The sequence below is a fragment of the Rhinolophus ferrumequinum genome, chromosome 20 (genome assembly GCF_004115265.2).
Source record: "Rhinolophus ferrumequinum isolate MPI-CBG mRhiFer1 chromosome 20, mRhiFer1_v1.p, whole genome shotgun sequence".
Classification (NCBI taxonomy): Eukaryota; Metazoa; Chordata; class Mammalia; order Chiroptera; family Rhinolophidae; genus Rhinolophus; species Rhinolophus ferrumequinum.
The window spans coordinates 19,886,940-19,910,354 of record NC_046303.1 but is presented as its reverse complement, the minus strand read 5'-3'; the positions used below and the strand labels follow the sequence as shown (position 1 = coordinate 19,910,354).

The window sequence follows — 23,415 nt, the reverse complement described above, 5'->3', positions numbered from 1 at the left end:
TATTTCATGCTAATGGATATGAATTCCTTATGTTATGTATTTTGACTGGAGAAAAATGATATATTACCTGGTCATAGACACACTAGCTTCAAATTTTGTACATTTGAAGTAACTGAGCTTCAAATTTTGTACATTTGAAGTTTACTTTATTGTTTTGTTTGTTTGTTTTTCCTTAAATGAATCAGACCTATTTAAATATTAAAAATAATACTTTGGAGCAACTCCCATTTATATATAGCATCTCATTTATGTTGCTGTGGTATGGATCAGAATGTATAGTAGGTGAATTTTAATACAATCTTACAATTGGCTGAGTTGTTGCCATGGTGAATCAGGAGTCAACATAACAGGTACGTGCCTTGACTATGCTATAATATTCACTCACCTAAATTATCAGATTTATTAAGCAGATAAAGGCAAGAAACACAAATCAAGTATGCTCCAGAAAAATAAGCAGTAAATATTAGTCAAACTTTATACGATTTAGATAACAAAAATTTTAAATATTGTAAAAGACTATGTTTATATGAGGGGCATATAAGGCTCAGAAAAGTTCTTTTAATATATTTAATTTATAGGGTGGTTATCAGATATACATGGATGGAAGTTAGCATAGTAAATATCAAATACAACTCAGAATCAGATGTTGTTCTGGACACCACTATCCAAGTGTCAACCTAGAGTAACAAAATAAAATTCTCTTGGATCCATGAATTTGTGTACTACTAAACACAGTCCATTCCCATTATAAAGCATGCACTGAAGGCTAAGAAAAGTGGCTATCACACAGCAACTTGGAAACATAGCCCTGTCTATTTAACTTCCTGTCAATAAACCTTACACATCAATTATATTTCACATGACCATGTCTTTTCCAAAGCAGTTTACTCAATGGTTCATTCATTGTTATGCAAGAGTAATGTCTTTTTTTTTTTCTTTTATGCTTTCAGTAAGGTACTGTATCTGCTGTAACAAAGAATCAAGAAGAAGAAAAATTCTATAAAGGCACTTATAGCTTTCTCTATGATACTATGGTTAAATGATTTTTTTTCCTTCTAAATGCCCACATGTTTTAGACTGACTGCAGAAGCACTCTTTGCCTGGTTATGAAACAGTAACTGGAAATAATCTTCATAAGCACCCATCTCATGGATTTTTAAGCCATTTATCTTGGTACTATTTTATGTTTAAGCTACCTTTAAAAACATTTGTATGTTTGGGTCCAAATATCAAAATAGTTGCTTGAATTCTTAGTGCCTTTGGCCTAGATAAAAAGCTTATGATGTTGGGGTCCATATATAAGAAGTAATCCTTTTCATAGTACAGTTTTATTTCCATTGAATTCTAAAACTTAGTTCAGAAATCTTGTAATAACGATACTACTGTGTTGAAAAAAACCTTCATGGCACCAATCAAAACACACTCTGATTAGAGACTGTGGTTACCCTGACAGGTTAATTATTATAAAATCCCATCTTGTGTTCATAAAATACCAAAGAGATTAATAATTTTCTATCTACTTTTCCTCTGCATCTCCCTGGAGTATCTTTGGAAAGTAAGAATTGGCATTATTATTATTATTATTATTATTATTATTATTATCATCATCATTAAAATATAAGGAAATAAATCTATTGCCTTGCACTGGCATACAACCTCCCATGGTCCAGCTCCATCCATTCTTTCCACCCTTATCTCCCCCTCACACACTTAAGCCCCAGAAATATAGAAGAGCCTATTCCTCCTGGAACACAACCCACTCTGTCCCAGTTTTTTGTCCTCATCCATGCTGCCCAAAAGACGTTCCATTCTCACGTCCTTTACTGTCAGTCTGTCTACAAAGCATTAGCTGCTCACATTTATTCAGTACTGACTACATGCTGTACTTTTTACTAAGAGCACTATTTCATTTGTGCCTTCTAATAACCCTATTTTACAATATATGAAAAAACATTGGCTAGTCATCCAGATAGTAAACGGCAGGTCTGAGATTTGCACCCAGGTAGACTCCAGATTTCACACTGTGGTACATTACTTAACACTGTGATACATTAATTCCAGTCCAAATAAACTTACAACATCAAGAGAAAAATTATAGTTCTCCAATGGATGTTTTGCTGACCACCCCAACCCCTTCCCTTTATCTGCCCCTCTATCTGTCTGAGGTGAAACTCTAATGTCTCACCACTAATAAAAGTTAGTGATGTACCCATCTGGCTTCCTCTATGAGGCATTCTGGTTCAACTCAATAGTCTTTGTGTTAAATACTAAAATGCCTTGCACGTGGTAAGCTCTCCATAAATACTGGTTTGATCACTTCATTATTGACAGAATTAAGAGATAATTCAAACTGCATCACAAATGACCTCTGAAAAGTAATTGAAAAAAATCAATGTAACAAGCCTATAATTTGATAAACAGTGATAATGTTCGGATGTTTATTTCTTCACAAATTTGATTTTTTTTTAACTTGAGATTAGAAAAGTGACCAACTGTTTGGGCATTCTAGTTTCAAGTCAGTTCATTCCATCACATTTATTTTTCGATTTTACTGAATCAGACAATAGAATTCAAGCTATTAGTCAAGGATTATAGGTGAATTCGGGTCACTCTAAAGAACCAGTTAAAATGAAAATAATGCTTTATGATAGTAACAAGATATATTACTGTTTTATTTGCTTTTCACTGAGCTTATTCAAAATTTTCATTTTCTGTACATACACATATGTCAACTCATCGAGAAAATAGTAAATACTTTGCGAAGAAAGATAAAATCATTTATTTTTCTTATATTATGTCAAATATAACCATTTTTTACTTCCTGAAGACAAACTGGATGCTTTAATACTATTTAGAGAAACCTAAGTTTATTTACTCAGTCTCTTAAATTTCAGAGGGAAAGTGATTTGAGAAGTGTTTTAGGTTTCTTCCTCATAAGCCCTCAAAAGATCATATTTTCTTCCCCTTGCTTTAAGTGTTGATATTGCATTTCATTTTGACAATTGTCTGGTTGAAGTTTTAGAGTCTGACTATTTCTGTTAAATAACAATAATAACAATAATAACTAAAAATCTCAAAATAATCATTACTACATATTAAGATGTAAAATCAGATTTAAGATTTGCCTTTTAGACATTCACACTTAAATTTAAAGGCATTCATAAAAATTACATGATAAAGAAATTGGTAATTTACTCAGAGGTTGGTAGTAACTTGTTATTGAATTTAGAACAAGAATTCTTGGAGGAGCTCAGTATTAGGATTGAACACCATTTTTCTTTTTTCTCTAACTTCTTCAATTTAAAAACATGCACATTACTTGAAAAATTAAAGTATAAAAACTAATTTTCCAAAGGAGAATCATACCAGTTTTAGGAATGCTAGAATTTCCCTCAAAAAATGAATTACTTTGGAAAGATTTTTCTTGAACTCATAATCATGTTTTTCTAAGTAACTTAAAACTCAAGTAATTAAGCCATGATTGTTTATTACACCTACTGGTTGTTAGAGATAGAATAACATCCTATTAAATTATAATCAAGCTAGAGACCCAGAAAGATATAGCAGCTATATAACTTAAAGGAGAAGAACAGTTGATTTTCACAATTAGTCCCATACTAGGAATAGTGCTGAGTTATTTTATTGATTCTTGGTGGGAGAAATGGGTCTTTAAGACTTCCATGGAGATTCACCTAAAGTATATGAAGAAGAGGCTTTTTGGGTCTGCCATCTGACCCAGAGATAATGATGACATTTTCTTTGAGCATTTGGTCCTGTTTGAGATGAGTTAGTCTCCAATAACAATGTTGCTAAATATTATATCATTTGTTGTTTAGCTAATTGTCTAGAACTTACAAAAGAGTTTTTAGAGGTGAAGTACAGAAAGCTAGCAAGGGAAAGTTAAGAGCAGTGTTTTCTGGGATAAAACGCTCCTTTCACACACCACGCTTCTCTCTTTTTGGCATATTAGTATTGCCCTTAGGGTACCTCGGGGACTGTTACTTACCCAGAAATAAATGCATAACTCTATCTTTACTTGTTCCTGGTACAAGAAAATGATGTAACACTCATTTTTATTTTCCTTGTAAAAGAAACCAGAAGCTAAGTGAATCTTCCCTTGACAGGTGTGACCCACCAGTCAGCACCCCTGGGCAGTCTTTTGCAGATTCAGCTAGTGAAAACTGCCCTCCTCCCCAACTTTAAACAAAGGCATTTAATTTGGTGGTAAGTCCAGGTAAGAAAAAAAAATAACCAGGAAACAACTACTAAATAAATAAAAGAACAGTGTCAAGAAGCATAGCCTGCCAACACGAACCTACATGCAAGTCAGAGGAGATATATGATTCCCCCCCCCCAAGGGAGGGAGTGAGTAACGCAGGCACACTGACCATCACCTTACAGAGGTAAAGAGAGAGTGAAATGGCTCAACGTACACACACCCCGCTCCATACCGGGGACGAGTCTCCGAGCTGCGGCTTGTGCTGTCGGAGGGCCAGGCTGAAGCTGACCGCCCCCACGGCCACGCTGGACACCCCCAGCCCTATCTCCAGCGCAGAGAGCAGCAAGAGGCTCCCAATAATCTGGCCGCTGGAGCACATCCTTCCTCGGTCATCATTCCTTCCAGATCAGAGAGGGAAACCAACCATCCACCTTCTTTCTTCCACGATCCTCCGTACCCCTTCCGCCCCCTACCAGACCCCAAAACTTTTCTTTCTTCACCAGTGAAGTTTAATCCACAAGGACTGGATTTCCAGAACCGGAGACCCTCTTCCCTGACCCAGCCAGAGGCAAAAGAGCCGCTCCACCCCCTGGCACGTTCAGACAGGGCTCGTAGAAGGATTTCCCTGGGTTCGGTGGTCAGAGACCAGGAGAGGAGAGTCCACCAGTAGCAGGGCTTTCAAGAAGGAGCTAGAAACCTGGAGGAGCGGCTGAGCTCCGAGTCCCGCTTGCGAGGCGCTGTCCAGAGTTCTGCCGCGTCCCAAGGCTCCGCAGGGAAACCCGGCTCCCTCTTTAACCTCCCAGTCCCTTTTAGGCTTCCCTTTCTTTCCTTGACAAGCAGATGAGCTTTGCTTCCCGGAGATCCAAAGCGGATCTGCTCAGAGCGTCTCTTTCCCTCTGTCTCTCCCGCTCGTCTCCTCTCCTTTGTTTTCGTGGTACCACAAAGTGCTTCTGCGCGTCCCTCGGTCCCCAGGCTGAGCGGGCGGATGATATTCAGCACCACGCTCCTCGCAGTTGCTGTGTCGCCAGAAAAAGCGACCTTGTCTGATGGCCTTTTTCCGTCTGGGTTTCTTCTCCCTCCTCGTCGTCCTCTTCCTCCCCCTCTCTCTGGATCTGATTCTCTCTCATTGCAGTGACCTCATTGGGATTTAAGAGGCTGGTGGGGGAGGGAAAAGCTTGATCTATTTGTGGGTCTAGAACCAATACTCTTGGCTGGCCAAGGATTGGCCCCGCCTCGGGACCCTAAGCACAGCGATTCAAGCGACCCCCACTTCCTCATCTCCCCCACTCGCTTCCTTCTGGGCTTCTATCCAGATGGGAGGGGAAGCAGTGCCTACGTCAACGCTGGGCTCATTCTGTGTAAAACTTTCTTCTGCGTATTGGAGGGATGGGGGTGGGGGCGCAGTGGGTAAAGCAAGGCAGAGAGCACAGAGGATGGAGAAAGGCCAGACTCCTAAATTCACTAGGACTCTGAAGAACCCTCACCAAGGAACTCCCTTCTCTAGAAGACCTAGACTCAAGCCTGCTAGTAAGGAGCGTCCACTCCCCTGTCACGACCTGTCACCTTCCTTGTCTGAGGTTGGGGGAAGACGCAATTGGCTGGGGTGACACTTCTGTGGGGATGTGGCCGCGATCCTTCCCCAGCCAGCAAGCAGATCCTTGCTGTTTTCTAGAAGCGCTACTACACGTTCTGGGATCCATTGCCAGACCGAGCTCGTCTGGGACCGTATGTTCTCGCTCAAATTCAAGAGGTGTACATTTAAGTACTATTGGAAAGGACATTATTTTAAAAAAATCTGGCTCATTGCAAAATTCTTTATGACAGTCTACCCTCTCCAGAATCATTAAAGCAGGGGCCTTCTTCGGCTTGGGTATTTCTGTGTTGTAGTCTGATGCATATGGGACACTAGAAGTCTGCAAGTCGCTGTCTGGACCCTGTTTTCATGTCTCTGAGTTTTACCTCATGAAAAATCACAAGGTATTCCATCAAGAAGACCCAGGAAGTGAAGGAATGAGAAGGTGTTTGGGATATGGATTGTATTTCTCAAAAACTGGCCTCCTCAGAGATGGATTGAAGGAAAATAAAAGAAAGGAGGATAGAGTTAGGGCACATTATACAAGGCCAGGTCTTCTTGACCTCTGCATACATGCAGACTAGTGCAGGGCGATGACCTTTCTGATTAGAACCTTCTTTTTTTAAAGCCTCAATACTAAAAACACTAAAGCTGAGTGACATGCAAGAGATTGCAGAAGTTCCCGTTTCAGTTCTTTTAAATTTGATTCATGGCTTGTTTCATATTTTAAATTTAATTCTACACTGTAATTTACTTTCCTTATGATATATTCATATTCTGCATTTAAAAAAAAATTGAGCCCTTTTCCCTTAAAAATAAAAAAAGCAAGGAAGGGAGAATCATAAGTTATTAGGCTTTAAAGAGTCTTCAGTTGTGCTATTTAGAGAGCAACTCAAATATTTCTGTTGTATAATTAGTGATTCACTTTCTACTTCTAGAAAAATCAGTCCACCAAGCAGTCAATCATTAGCACCCTTCAAAAAGAGTTTTTGGCTTTAATGAATAGTTTATTTTATTTAAATCATATAGTATTCATCTAAGTAATCTAATTTACATGTAGAAATCAAGAAGCATGTATGTTACCTAACTTTGGTTTGTTTTTAGTCACCACATTTTTTTTAATTCTTCTTGATTAGCAAGAGAATAACAAGCTATAGTTATTGTTAAAATAGAATGATTAATGCAGATATATAAGAAGGAATATAATTTATAGGAAGGGAAATTAATTTTGTAGAGAACATGGAAGTACTATTAACAATAGATGAATTTCACAGAGAGAAAGAAATGAGCAAATCATGTATTATAGCTGAATTTTCATCTCTGAATGTGATAGCAAGAAATATGTTTACTTAAATACCTCAAAGCCTAAAAATATGCCCAAATATAACCAACCTTGATTGATCTTGAGTTATTGGTAAAAAAAATCTAAAACTTCTGAAATCAAATACATTCATTTTCATCTTCATGTATCAATGACTACTAATAAGTCACACTAAAATGGAAATATTTATAGGAATGAAATAAAAACAATAATTAGCCACAGAAGAAATTAAAAACATGAAGATTAATGTTGTTAAACTTTCAAAAGAATATTACATTACCTGTTCTGGGAGACAAAGTATATATTGCATGACCTTTTAAATGTCGTAAAGAATCCCACAAAGTAAACACAAGGGCAGCTAACATTTACTCTTCATTGTGGAAATCAGAGCAAAAGATAGGTTCAAACTGGCATCCTATATCTCTTAAAACTGTTTGTTAGAGAAGGAATTACAGGATAAAACAGTAAATCAAGAAAAAATTAAATAAGGTATGTTGCTATCTAAATACCAGTGGCTCCAGAATTAGAGGGTTTAATATTCTTTAAGTCATTGTACTCTGAAAGAGCTATTCAAATGTCTTAGTATAATGAAGTAAGTTAGTGAAATAATCCAATCACTAGTATAGGGTTAATAACTGAAAAAGTCAAACTTTTAAACTGATTACTTTTGAGATCTGGTTTAAAGTGTTCGAGCTATTATAAACTAAATTTATTTGGTGAAGGCACTGGACTGAATGACCAATCTAGCATTAAGGAAAAGAAAAATCACAAAATTTTACAAACCATTTAGGAGTTTTTAAGTTCTACAAGTCTGTTTAATACTTCAGTACTCTTGTCAGTGTGGTTAGAAATGATTATATCTAAAGACCTAGCTAGGGTTTGATAATGTGATTCAGCCAAAAAAGGGAAAAAGGAAAACAACATTTTGAGGATTTTTTTTTAAATTTAAAGATCAAGAAGCGGAGATAACTAGACATGAAAGTACCTTTTGACTTTTTCATCTTCTATTGATAATATATCTAAGTAATGTCAGCGCTTCACCAAATTAGACAAAATATAGCAACTAGTACTATATTTATTCCAATTTTCCATTTATGTCTAAAATGTCTTGAATATTAATGAATTTTAAACACATAAAAATCAAATGCTTTTATAATGAAAAAAATCAAATACTTTCATATTGATTTCTACTCTTTAATAAAGAGTGTGGGTATTTCCACTTCTGGCCATTCTGGAGTAAATTGAACTGGACTTACTCTCCTACTATATGCAATACATTTAAATAAATAGTGTTTAGATACTGTACAACAGGCAGCACAGAACTGTAACCCCTGGGAAAAGAGAAACGAGCAAGGTTTTCTGGTCTGGTCTTTTGACTTAGAGGCACTTAACAAACTGGGTTACAAGAAGAGGGCTATGAAGCAGAGAATAGTGGTCCTACAGAGTTTATGGTACAAATAGCAGGTTTCTTGGAGGCTGAGACAGACAACATTTTCAGGAAAGAGTACTACAGAAAAGAGTGTTTAGTGGAGAAAGAGCTCCAAAATTATCCATAGGGATCCCTTGCGTTTGTTGTTAAATTCTAATCCACACAATCATAGGGTGCAACTGCACAAGGCTCGAAATGGAATGATTTGAGAACTAAAATCTGCAACTTACAAGAAGTCTGGGAAATGTTCATGTTTACATAGCCAACAAGAGTCCTCGTTGAACACTCAGCCTTTAGTAGAGAACATAGGTTTGGCACACATAAGTAGTGCGGCTAAACTATGTTTGGGGTAAAGGTAACTCTATATCGGACTTAAAAGTGCATTAAAACAGACCTCCACAGTATCTGTTCTTTAAGCAACTTAACAAAATCTAACATATCTTTAAGAAGATGACAAGAACCATCACTCAACGATGCAAAACTCACAATACATGCTATTCAATTAACAACTGAAATATAAAGAAGCAGGAAAATGTGATCCATAACTAAGTTATTAGAAATGATGGAATTAGCTAACACTTTAAATCTTTTATTATACCTATTAGAAATAGTTCAAAGATGAAGAGAAAAACATTACTGTAATAAGAATATAAATTGAAGATATAACAGAACAAAATATAATTTGTATAGATGAAAAATTATATGAGGTCAGATGTTCAAGTTCATGTACTCACCCTAGAAAAAGTGCTACTTACTTCATTGCTGAATATCACCACAGGTACCTTTGAAGTACCCCCCTTGGAAAGCTATGCATGGATGCCAGTGCGTAGTTTACCCTTCAAAGCAATTTTGGAACTCTTTTTCTGGAATGGCCATCAGAGCTGTCGTCATATTACACTTGATTTCCTGAATGTCATCAAAATGTCTTCCTTTCATTATTTCCTTTACCTTTGAGTAAAGAAAGAAGTCATTTTGGGGCCAGACTAGGTGAGTAGGGAGGGTGTTCCAATACAGTTATTTGTTTACTGGCAAAAAACTCCCTCATAGACAGTGCCATGTGATGCAAGAGCCATGAACTCTTGGCAAAAACTTTCTCACACAGCCTTTCCAGCACTCCCAAATAATAAACTTCATTAACTGTTTGTCCTGTTGGTACATATTCATAAAGAATATTCCTTCTGATATCAAAAAAGGTTAGCAACAGCATTGCAACAAGTTCGTGAAATTGTCAGACCTTATATATCTGAAATAAAAAATAATACATCTGAGATTAATAGATTAGACAATTAAGAAGAAAAGATCAGTGAACATTAAGATAGGACAATAGAAATTAATTTTTGAGAGAGAAAAATAATATACAAATTAAACCATACAGAAAAAAAGATTAAAAAAAAAAGGTACAGTGACTCAGTGACCTGTAGTACAATTGAACAAGTGAGACAATATAAGTTCTAGAAGAGGTAGATAAAGTTCTAGAAGAGGTGGATAAAAATATATGAATTAATAATGGCCAATTATTTTCCAAATTTGGTGAAAATTACAAACCCACATATCTAAGAAACTCAATAAACTGCATGTAGAATAAACATAAGTAATTGCCAGTAAGAGAAACACAGCAAAGCATATCACAATCAGGTTGCTGGAAACCAGGAATATAGTAGCAATTAAAAATGAAAAGAAGGCAGAGGAAAAAAGACACATTATGTACAGAGAAAAACAGACAAGAATTCTAGACTTCTCATCTAACATTATTCAATCCTAGAGGACAAGTGAATGTCATTTTAAACTAAGGAATTTTAAAAACAAACCTCCCCACCCCATTAACTTAGAATTATATACCCAGCAAAAATACCTTAAAAATGAAGGCAAAACAGATTCTTTCAGACCAGCAAAAGCTGAGAATATTTACTTAGTAAATTTGCTTAGTAAAGATCTTCAACATAAGAAATATTAAAATAAATATTCTTCAGGCAGAATTAAAATATGCCAGAAGGAAGCTTGGGTCTACACAGAAGAATGCTGAGCATCATAATGATACATAATGTAAGCAATATTTTTTCTCGGTCTAGTTTCAAACAGACAAAGATATGCATGACATGAACTGCCATGTAAGAAACAGAGTTTGCAGTTCTACCAGAGTCAAGAAAATTAATAGCAAAATCAAAAAAATATAATGCCTACTGGAGAATATTCTGAAGTGACCAAAAAAAAAAAAAAAGTCAAGCCAGTCCAACTACAAAATAAACCAGATATTGGAACTAACAGGTAAGTATTTTAAGACAGTAATTATAATTATCCCCACTAAACTACAGGGGAATGTTTTTTTTTTTTTTGACCAATGAATATTCTTTCAGTAGATAAATGGGAAGTTTTAGTGAGGATTAAAAAAAAAATGGAAATTCTAGAAGTAAACAATACAATTTTTGAAATAAAAAAATACTGTAAGGACTTAGCTTAATCAATGTGACAAAGGAAAGAGTGGGTAAATTTGAAGATAGATCAATAAAACTTAATAATTGGCTTTTTCTGTCTGACTTATTTTGTCTAGAACAATAAAGTCAAGAACCCTATGATTTCACTTATATGTGGGATATAAAACTGAAAGCAAAAAAAAAAAAAACTGAAAGCAACAAATGAACAAGACAAACAAATAAAGAAACAACAACTTATTGACACAAAAAACAGTTTAAGTTGTTACGAGAGGGTAAGGGAGGAGGGATGGTAGAAGAGGGAAAAGGGGGTCAAGTATATGGTGATGGAAAAACTGACTCTGGATGGTGAACACACAATGCAATATATAGATGATGTATTATAGAAATGTACACTTGAAACCTATATAATTTTTCTAACCAATGTCACCATAATAAATTTAATAAAATTTAAAAAATAAAAATAAATAAAAATTAATAATTGTAATAAACAAGATAAATATTTTTAAAATGAAAGGAGGTCCAGGGATCTGTTAAGAGATATCAAATAATCAAATATAATTGGAATAGATGAAGAAGAATTAGAAAGATAATTAGACAAAAAATTATTAGAAAATATAATGGCCAAAATTTTACAAACTTATGAAAGAGAAAAATTCACGTATTTGAGATAGTAAATCAACACAAAGCAGAGAAAATAAACAAGCTACAAATAAGGTACAACAAAGCAAAGTTAAACTGTCAAAATCCGAAGCTACAGATTATCTCTTAAATGCAATAGAGAAAAAATGGCATATTATGTATTCGAATCAATGACTTATCATCAGAAACTATGGAAAGCAGAAGACAGTGGAATAACGTATTTTAAGGGCTTAAAAAATTCAACCCAGCATTTTATATAGAGCTAAAATATTCTTTAAAAATAAAGGCATAATAAAGATCTTTTCAGATAAAGACTAAAAAATTCATTTCCTTCAGATACAAACTACTCGAAATCACAAGTTTTTCAAACTGAAGAAAATGATAACCAGAGTTTAAGAAAGAAACAAAAAATATCAAAAATAGTCAATATCTGGGTTAATAAAAAAGACATTTTCCCCCTTTTCCTCTTAATTTGTTTATAAACTATAGAATGTCTGACAATTAAGTTCGCGAACTTGTTGCAACAATGGTGCTAACCTTTTTGGTAGCAGAGGAATTATTCATTATGAATTTGTACCAACAGGACAAACAGTTAACCAAGTTTACTATTTGAAAGTGCTGAAAAGGCTGAATGAAAAAGTTAGATGACCTGAACTTTTTGCCAACAATTCATGGCTCTTGCATCATGACAATGCACCAGCTCACATGGCACTGTCTCTGAGGGAGTTTTTAGCCAGTAAACAAATAACTGTATTAGAATACCCTTCCTACTCACCTGATCTGGCCTCCAATGACTTCTTTCTTTACCCAAAGATAAAGGAAATATTGAAAGGAAGGCATTTTGATGACATTCAGTACATCAAGTGTAATACAACAACGGCTTTGATGGCAATTCCAAAATTGCTTTGAATGGTGGACTAGGCACTGGCATTGGTGCACAGCTTCCCAATGGGGAGTACTTTGAAGGTGACCATAGTGATATTCAGCAAGGAGGCATGTAGCACTTTTTCTAGGATGAGTTCACGAACTCAATTGTCAGACCTCATATAACTTTAAAGCAAAAATCATAACATCATCTTGTAGGATTACTATATATATAAAACAAACCATATATATATATATATATATATATATATATATATATATATATATATATATAAAACAAACCATAATATAAAGGATGAGAAATATAGTCCTATATGTTTGCAAGCCTTTTATATTTATATAAAGTAATATATAATTGACTATAAGTGGACTATGAAAAATTAAGGATGCATTGTAATTTGAAGTAACAAAAACAAAATGCAAAATATATAACTAAGCACAGAAATATATTTAAAAAGCTAAATAGAAAACTTAAATGGAATTCTAAAAAATATTTTAAAATCTAACTAAAAGGCAGGAAAGGAGAAACACCAGAACAAAACATAGAGGAAACAAGTAGAAAACAAACCAAAAAAAAAAAAAAAAAAAAAAAAGAAAGGCACATAAATATACAACAGTACCTATAATTAAATGTATTAAACATTAATGAAATAAACATTACAACTAAAATGCAAAGATTGTCAGAAAGAATAGAAGGGAAACAGACTCAGCTATATGTTGTATACAAGATAACACACTTGAAATAAAAATACATATAGCTTAAAGGTGAATGGAAGAAAAAGAATATTTTATGCAAATAGTGGCTATATTAATAAAAGGTAAAATATACTTCAAAACAAAATTATTACCAGAAATAGAAATGAACATAAAAGAATAAAAATTTAATTAAACAAATAGACTGGTAGTTAGCTTCTAACTATGATTATTTCTGCCTCCTGGTATCCTTGTATAATTCCTTGTACATATCCTTGTATAATTGAGTGTGTACTAGACCTAGTGACTTACCGTATTTTGCTGTGTATAATGCACACTTTTTTGCCCAAATTTGTGAGGGAAAAATAAGGATGTGTATTATACATGGGTAGTACTAATTCCATATCTATATAAATGTTTTAAATTCTTTTATTTATGCTTATGAGTTAAAAGTGTAACTCTAGAAATCAATAACGATATTGGTAAGCAAAATAATCTTCTGGAATATGATAATAAGTTTTGTTGAACTTACAACGAACTTGCAATGACAAAGCGTTCTTGGCCTTCTATAGTGCATAAATATCATCAATTTGTTACCAGTACATAAAATTTCTTGTGCCTTGTATTTGTGTTTCATAATTATTAGTTGCATAAAATTTCTTGTACCATAATATGTTAAAAAATAAATGCTAAAATTAATTTATAATACAAAAAAACTGATTACCTAAATGTAAACAAATAAATCATTTGAATTAAAAAAATTGAAGCAAAAGATTTTTTTTCCCCTAAAAGTTTGGGCCAAAAACATGGGTGTGTATTACACATGGAAGCGCCTTATACATGGCAAAATATAGCACTTCTGACTAATAGAATTTGGTAAAAGTGATCGGATGTGATCTCTGCAATTAGATTACGAAAGACTCTCCCATGTTATGGTCATCTCTATTGCCTTCTCTGATTGTATGTTTTAAGAAAACGTGCTGAAATGTTGGGAGGCCAAGACAAGGAACTGAGAGCAGCCTCAGACCTACAGTCCATGAGGAATGGACACCCTCAGTCCAACAACAGTATGAGGGAGCGAACTGCAAACAATAACGTACTAGGTGAGTTTGCGAACAGATCTTTACCAGACAGCCTTGAAGTGACTGCAGACCTCGTTAACACCTGATTGCAGGAGAGGACCCACCTAATCCACACTTGGATACCTGATCTCCAGAAACTGTGAGATAATCAATGTTTCTTCAAGCCATTAAGTTTTGGCATAACTTTTTCTAGAGCAATAGACTCATGAATACAAAAATATAACAATCATAAATGTGGAACCTCCTATTAACAGAATGTCAGAACCTATGAGGCCAAAGCTAATAGAATTAAAAGAGAAATGGAAAATTCCATACTTATATTTGGAGATTTTTAATACCCAATTGGTAGATCAAGCAGAGGAAAAAAACAAAAAACAAAAACCAAACAAACAAGCAAAAAAAACCCAGCAAAGCCATAGAAGAAATTAATAACTTTACTAACCAAGTGTCCTAATCTATAAACCAGGGATAACAATATCTGCTGAGACTTGCTTTCTACCTTAAAAAGAATCAGCTGACTGACTATTGAGGTTCAGTGAAATGGAGTGTTCTGTGCAAATACTTACACTAGAAAAAGACAGGTTACACACCCATTGCTGATTTCTGATACTCTCTTGCACACTTTAAAAAATAAGTGCTAAGGTATTTCATAGTTATTTTGCTATGTATTGATTAACTAGTATTTATATATTAACTAGTATTTATATATTAACGAGTATTTATATAATATTTCAGAAACAAATTGATGAGAACAAGCTATTAGGTTGCATTAACAAATATGACAAGTAGAACAGCATAGGATGGTAGAGTTGATAGCACCATAAGAATCCCTTTTGTGAGATTTCATCCTATCTTTAAATTTAAAGTATAACATTCCTGACTTCTTCAATTCTTGTAGTGACCAGAAACACTGCATCAAAAAAAAAAAGTCTGAATGTTAAACCAACATCTGTATTTTGTGAATTCCATCCACTGCACTCAATTCTATCTTTTGTAACAACAGAGAACAAGTAAAAACTATTTTTATTATCATAGTTGTTCAAATATTGTATAATTTTCATGCCTCATGAGGAGTCCAACATTTACAGGAGAAATTTCCAAGTCCCTTAGACATCGTATAAAATGGTCCACTCATTGATACTAGTGAGTTTTAACTTGTCCCTGTTTCTCTAAAGTAAAAACACTCATATAACTGTGTAAAGTACAATAGGGGTGTTTTGATTAGGACCAAGTACTCAGAATTATTACCTCTGTAATTAAATATTTTTGTAAATGTGCTTTATAATGATTGTGGCCATTTTTGGCCACACTCAGAACTACTGATTCATACTGAGTTTTTAATCAATGAAAACTCTAAAGTATTTTTCCTATTTCCCCAATCTTGTACTTGTACAGCTGATTTTTTTTTTTTAACCTAAGGGCAGGTTTATTCATTTATCACTATTTGATTTCATCTAGTTAGCTTTAGCAATTTGTTCTTTCCTTTTGAGATCTTTTTGAATCCCCTTTCTGTCATCCAATGCATTCGCTATTCCTTCCAGAATTACATTATATGCCCCCAAGCAGTGGGCCTATTCTGTCCTTATTCTTGTTCTAAACATTTCCAAAAATGTCACTTGTATCGTCTTTGGCATTTTTAACAAGCCTCTACTCATTTATGCCTCTTGCTTTTCTGTCTCTGTATTTCAGATTCCTGCCACTCTAGGGTTTTTCATCATGTATGTGGCCCACTTTTTACATTTCCCTCAAAATATATACTTATCTGAGTAGTTTCTGGGCCAGCACAAGATTTAATGGTTTTTATCTTTTTATTTTCCTTCAAATGTGGAACTTGTAGTTATAATCAGAATTTTGGTTTCAAGAGATTCCTGTCCAGTTCATCTCTCTTACAACTAAAGTTTTGGCCAGGGACTCATCTTACATATTCTAGAGACTTTTGTATATGTCTCATTATGTCAGTGCTATTTCTCCCATTTTGAGTTGACACTAATTTAAAAACTCACTGAACACTTAATAAATATGTCGAACAAATATATAAAAAATTAAAAGAATTGATGAAAAACTGAGATAAGATGTTCTTTTTCAAGACTTTCCCCACTTCAACTTCTTCAACTACTTATATTTAGTTACAAAATCAAATAAGCATGGTGATTCATCTCTTCACTTTCTTCACTGATTCATTTAAAAATAAAATGAAAGAGGCAAATAACAACCTGGAAAAATGTGAAGCACTTATGACAAAGTTTTATTCTTCACATATAAATAGCTATTTCAAACTGGAAAGGAAAAGACCTGATTGAAAAGGACACAATGTGTGAACAGGCAATTTTCATAGCCCCCCAAACATTAGAAATGTTTATTTAACATGTTAAAAATGTTCAGACTCAGGAGTAAACAAAAAGCATAATTGGTTGTTAATTCTCCCATTGGACTGGCAAATAATTATTTAAAAGTGATAATTAGTGTTCATAAGAAAATACCTATGGATATCAATACCTCCAGAAAACATTATTATATTCCAATTTAATTTTAAAATTTAAGTTAACAATGATAATAGTTGGAAATTAAAGTTGTACTATGTTAAATATTCCAAGCTTAAGTTAAGCCAGGGGAATAAATCACAAGTTTTAAAAATATATTTTTTTTAAATGAGCAATCTTGAAGCTTTAAAAAACTGCATTCTTCTGCAATGAGGAATATAAAAAAACCAATAATATAGAAGGATTGATTTCTCCAGTGCTAGGCTATAACTGCAGTAGATCATAAGCCACAGCGGTTCAGTAAGCATAGAGTTTCTGAGATTTCAAAGGAAACCCTTTCTGTTCAGCCACTGTTATATTTTCTCAGTACATGTGACAATTGCTGTGAGTAAATAAGAAAAACCAGAAGTTCTGTTCACTTTTGCAGGTCACTGTGACACAAATAAGATTAGTATTTTATTTCATTCCCTGCATCTTCAGTTAGTAAAATTTTGAGGAACAAAAATAGCTTTTACATTTCTTTGGTAACTCAGGACTGATTCTTAGTTCAATTCTATATAGCCAATGGCAAATGGAAATCTAGGTTTATTGATTATCTGGACAGCTGCATTGTTTATAACAATAGAAGATTTAAAGAAGTAGGTCCAACTTTATTTTGGGGGGTTTGGGTTAAGAAGAGAGATATCACATACTATCAAAAGCAAGTCTGATTAAATTAATTTTTCTTCTGAATTATTCTAATTAGTATATCCTCATCCACACACCAGATCTGGACTTGGGGTTGTATGTATGGTCTCAGACCTGGAACATTTTCTGAACAGGAGGACAAGATAACGCTGATCCATGAGATAATATTAAAGTGGAATAATAGCTAACATTCATGGAATGTTTAGTATGTACCAGAGACTATTCTAGCCACTGGTGATACACTATACATAAGGAAGAATATCTGACCTAAAGCAGTTTACATTCAGTGGGGCATTCATACAATAACAAATGAACACATAATTACATGATACAATTTCAGATAGTGAAGTAAATTAAATCAAGGTATGGGAATGAAGTGATAGATGGGTATTTTGCGTAGTGTCCAGGAGGTGATACATGATCAGAGAGATCCAAATGAAATGGGTGCATGAACCTGAGGAAGAACTTGAGGAAAAGTGTAACATGGGCAGAAAGGAGCACTGCGTATTTCTGGAAAGGCTAGTGCCTAGTGAGTTAGGGGGAAAGTAGTTGAAAATAAGATTGAAGAGGTAGCCAGGGACTAGATTATTTAAAACTTCTTGACCATGGTAATATTTGGTATTTAATTCTAAGTGCATAGATTATAAGGTTTTTAGAAGGGAAATGATATGAAATGATTTAGATTTTAATAAAATGAAATTTCCTAATCTGTTGACTACAGATCCACTCCACTGAGGGAGGGGGTGGGGACAGAAGTAGTAGGATTCTACTACAATTATAAATGATGGCTTGGACGGGAGCAGTAGTGATGGAGGGGGTGAGAAGTACAACATGACAATATCATGCAAGAGAGAAATCTGAATTTAAAAAATGTAGAACATTCAACTGCAATCCTATTTTATAGTGCTGGATTGAACTAAAACCAGGCCGAGGAATTGAAGAGGAGACAATTAGGAAGAGTGGGTCCTGTAAAATTGCCTAAGGCAGATAGGTTGGTACTGGTATCTTACCACTTTGCAGCATGGTGAACGTGTAACACAGGTGCCAGGAAATGTTTATCTTCTCAGTCTTTAGAGTGGTGGGTGGGGTGGGGTGTTGGGTCCATGGAGCCCTTCCTCCTTACCCTCATCACCTTCCCCATACCCCCTGCTGGATACTTCTCACTGCTGGAAGAATCTGCAATCTTACAGGTAGTGGAGTACTCAGTACCCTCTAGTACTTGTTGATACGGTATGTAGTACTGAGCATTACCAAAGAGGTACTCCATCTTTTGGCCATCTACTTCAGTAGCCACCTTATACCCCATAAATAAGGTGGAGGAAACTGTGCTCCAAGTACCTAAAGATCGGTGAAGCAGCACAATGTGATAAGAGTCAGGGGAAGGGAAATGAGTGGCCAAATGGAAGCTTCTGGAGGATGCAGCTTTAGGTAATAGTATCTTCATGTTTACTGGAAAATTATTTTTATGGATCTTATGCTCTTTTATTGCCCTGTAAGTCAGTTGTAAGCAGTTTTGAGATTACAGATGGTTATTAGGAAATAGTCGATGTAAAAAAAAAAAAAAAATCTACCTGAGTTTGAAAAACATTCACATTACTATAAGATATTGAAAAGCACATTTGTAAATTATGGAAAATAAATCGCTGTTAGAACTTTTACATTTCAATATTGTCATTTATAATGACTTATAGTAATTACTTAAAATTATTATCAACTACTGGTCCAAATGTAGTTACTTGTCAAGAATTTGAAAACATCATTTTAGCAAAGTTTTGATCAAGGTTTATGTATCTATTTCATGAAAAAAGGAACTGGATATTTTATTTTTCATAAAAACTTTTGTTAGATTATATTTGGAAATTTTATACAAATTCAAAATGTAATATTTTCTCTAATACTTTATATAGTTCTTAATCATAATTATATCATACAAAGGAAATGTAATGATTTTATTTAATCAAATTCCATTTAGATCTCGTCCAATTCCCTCCAATTTTCCCCAGTGGGTTATACACTACCCATTATTTTCTCTATGGGTGATTTTTTAAAGAAGATCAGGAAGCTAAGAAAATACTGTACTTCAGGGAGGAACAGTTAAGTGCATGGAGACAGTTCAAATGTTCATGTCTAAATAGACTAACTGTAAAATTATCTTGACATATTGCTCCTTAGGCTTTTCAAGAAAGGATAAAAGGCAATTTCTATTTCCTATTTCAAAAGAGCAAATTGAACTTGGGACTTCCTTTACTCTAACAGAGAGCAAGACGGTTTTTGTTTGTTTGTTTGGTTAGTTGTTTTTTTTTTTTTTTTGAGTTAAAATTCAATTTTAATCTTTTAAACTGTAGGGGTGTGAATGTATAACTATTACATTGTTCTGTACACCTGAAAGCAAGAGGTTTTGTTTTGGAAGAGGGAAAGAATTGGAGGGCTCTTAGAAATGTTGAAAGAGGCTGGGGAAGACTAGATTTCCCAGGAGTAAGGGACAGTGGAGGCGGTAATTTATCTGTGAGTGATGAAATCTGGCCTCTATGCTCATGCAGGGCCCTGGGAGAGGTAGAAAGACATCTTATGGAGCTGCTAGTATGGTCTTGGAGAGGTCAAAAAGTCCCAGTTGTTGAAAGGAGTTGCATGGATGTGGTAAATAGTCAAGGAATAGAATTAAAACGGACCACATGGATTTAGACCATCTTTTTTCAACCAAGGTTCTGCAAGAAAATTAAACTTAACAGGAAATGAATATTTTATCAATTCTCCCACAGACGTTTTATAGGTAGTACCCTTCTGGGAATATAGGAAAAAGTAAATTCATTATAGACAAGGAATGCCTTTGGGCTTTAGGGCTTAACTCTTGTGAAACCCTTGATTGAGAAGGACTAATTTGGACAATGGCTTTTCTTAGGGTGGACCATGATGAATCCAGGACAAATATTTTTAACTTTTTGGATTGTGTAATATCTTTTGAACTCTTATACAACAATTCTTGGGTGGAAAAAAAAAGTGTCTCTCCTCCTCTCCATCACAATCACATAAGAAGCAATTATCCCATAAGATATAAATTGATCTTAGATTCTTACCATCTTGCTTTGCATTATATGTATAACATTCACATACAGAAGGAGGTTGAGAAGAACCTGGCAAAACAGGTTTACTCTGTGGGGAAAAGTTATCTCAACAAAATTGTACCTTCTTCATTTATCTAGTATGTTTATCTTTGTTGTTCTATATGGTCAATGATATTTACAAAAGATTTGGTAAGTAAAGCTTGGTAGAATCAGAAATTCCTATGTAATTTAATTTTTTTTCCCATTGGAAATCTAATACTGTATTATTCTTTGACCTTCAAAGGGCTTTAAGGAACAAGAAAAGACAAAATAATAGATTTCCAAATATGTAAGTGTTGAACTTACTACATAGCCCTTAAATGCCCTAACAAAATAACAGGATTCAAGATGGTGCTGATAATTTGGCATGACATAATAATTTGTCCATTTTATATTTAAATACTGAGCTTAATTTAGGTATGCGGAGTTTTTTGTAAGTTAAATCTTTCCATCATTTATCCAAAAAAATATTTACTGCCTGTCTACAAGGCACTCTTCTAAGAACAGAACAGAAAAACCTGTTTTTTTTGGTCAAAATTTTAAAAATCATTAGTTTTAAAGACACTATAGAGACACATTAACATATTCCATAAAACAGATCTTTAATCTTTCTTATCCACACATTCAGAGACAAATAATTGGTAACAAGAAAAGCTAAAGACAAAAAACAAACAAACAAACAAACAACAAAAAAACATATCTGAAATTAGGTGTCTCTTGGTATATTTTTAAATGAGACCAATTTCAGTATTTAGGATACAAAACCAAACCAACATTGTCAGCTAATTATTGCTCCCTGAAACTCACCCTCTGGCTGCTTAGTCTGCTTTTGTTTGCACTGTCTTGAGAAATAGAGCTCACATTGCCTCTTTTAGATGGCTGTTCATAGTTGAAGAGTTGTTACTCTCAGGAGACTTTTATTTCTGGTGTTTAACCTAAATTGTTCTTTTAAAAATGATATCATATATATTCTAACAACAACAACAACAACAACACACACACACACACACACACACTTCTTATACTCGACTATAGTCATTTACCCTTCTCTTATTTTAGAAATCATACCGTTCCCATATTTATGAGCTATTATGTTGATTCTTGTGGACAAAGCATGACTATGTGAATTTTTAACCCATCACTATTTTTTTTTTCCTTACCAGCACAGAACTTCACAGATTCTTTGTACCACTTCCTAGGCTTCCCACCACTTGGTCAGCTGCTGGAGGCTCTTAAGAGGCAAAAAATTAACAAAAAAAAGTTTTCCAGGTGCAATTTTAGTACAGTCATGTTGAAAGTGATAATAATCCTGTCACCATGACGCTTGGGCCAAAATAGCATTGGCATCCTTTGACACCGTAAAGAAGCAAATTTTATTTTATCTTATTTCATTTTATATCCACTTGGCAATCACGCCATGTGACACAAGCTCATAAATACAGGACCTCCCTTAATGATGGAGCTTGAAATAATCATTCTCTTGGTAAAGAATATGGAAAGTAATTGAAAATGAATAATATACCATTCATTTCTCCATACTGGTTGATGCTGACAATTCAGCAGTGTGAAACCCATTACATAGGTAAGTATTGTTAATACTGGTTGAGGTGTGTGTGTATGTGTGTGTGTGTGTGTGTGTATGATGCTTGCACATACTTTTGTTTTATTTAATCCTCACAACCCTGTGATATATTGTAAATGGGTAAACCCAGTTTCAGAGGTTAATTAGCTCAGTCTCTTACAGCTAATTACTGACAGTTTCCATATATGCAGAGTCCTTTACATGACTTGATAGTGCCACTCTGTGTTTTTAACTTTTTTAAAAGTAAAATATACAAACAGAAAAGTGCACAGGAGTGTACAGATTGATGGGGTTTTGAACACAGTCATATAACCAGCTCCTAGACCAAGAGCTTCAGAAGCCCTCATGCCCACTTCTAGTAACTGTCCACCCCACCAGACTCCAAGGGTAATCAGAATCCTGACTTCTAACAACATGCAGTTTTGCATGCTTTCGTACTTTATATCAGTAGGATTATATATATTTTACTCTCTTTTATATTTGGCTCCTTTAACTTAACATTATGTTTGTGAAATTCATCCATTTAGTTGCAGGTAGTTCTATATTGTTGCCACGCAGCAGCCTACTCGTCTGTCTCCTTGTACCTGTCCCTAAAGAAAGGAAAGTCCATGAGACAGATCGTTTCAGGGACTTTGCTTCACCTTTGTGCTTGCACCTTATGTCTCCCTGTTTGGCCCCAGAAAGATGGCTGGTCGGCCAATGACAAGTAAGATTCCCCACGGGGGAAGGGGGAGAAAACTCAAGCCAGGTGCAGTTGAGTGTGGACCAACAGGACAACCCACGGGGTTCACAGAGGTGGGCACAGCCCCCATCTTCCCCTGGCTAAGGAGAGCCTCTGCCTCTGCGGCTGCATTCCTTCCCACAACCTGCAAAGGAAGTGATTCAATGGTGTGCTCTCCATCTATTCATATACACAAAGGTTTTGTCCCTTGGGGAAGTACAGACATCCTGAGGTTCGGCTGCCTGCAGGCAAGGGTGATTGGCTTGAATCAGTTTCCTATTATGATGTATGGGATTCACAGATCTTGAGATCGACAAGCTTTATCTCCTTTACTTCCTCACCTAACTAATAAAACCTATGCGTAGGCCCTATTCGGTGCCCAGTCCTTGAGATTGGAGACCCTTGGCTCTGCTTCACTCTATTCATGGCTACTGTCTTCTTTTTTCTTAACCCTGCACAGCCCTCCTTGCTCCCCACAATACTTGTAGCACGGGACACGACACTATATCATTATTCTAATTGCTGTATGCCATTCCATAAATTGTAAGTATACCATAATTTATCCACTCTA

The 23,415-nt window shown here is 34.8% G+C and overlaps 1 protein-coding gene across 4 annotated transcripts in view; it reads right to left on the bottom strand.

Annotated features, from left to right (window-relative positions):
* The window catches only part of TMEM196 (transmembrane protein 196), a 63,195-nt gene extending 57,744 nt beyond the window's left edge, over nt 1–5,451 (bottom strand). For 2 of the 4 annotated variants that reach the window (XM_033088552.1, XM_033088554.1), the window contains exon 1: nt 4,434–5,451. In XM_033088552.1, the coding sequence (XP_032944443.1) occupies nt 4,434–4,598 (165 nt within the window). In that variant the 5' untranslated portion in view covers nt 4,599–5,451. The remainder of the gene's footprint in view (nt 1–4,433) is intronic. The other 2 variants (XM_033088553.1, XM_033088555.1) reach the window with 1 other exon arrangement.
* Nucleotides 5,452–23,415: the final 17,964 nt, after the last annotated feature.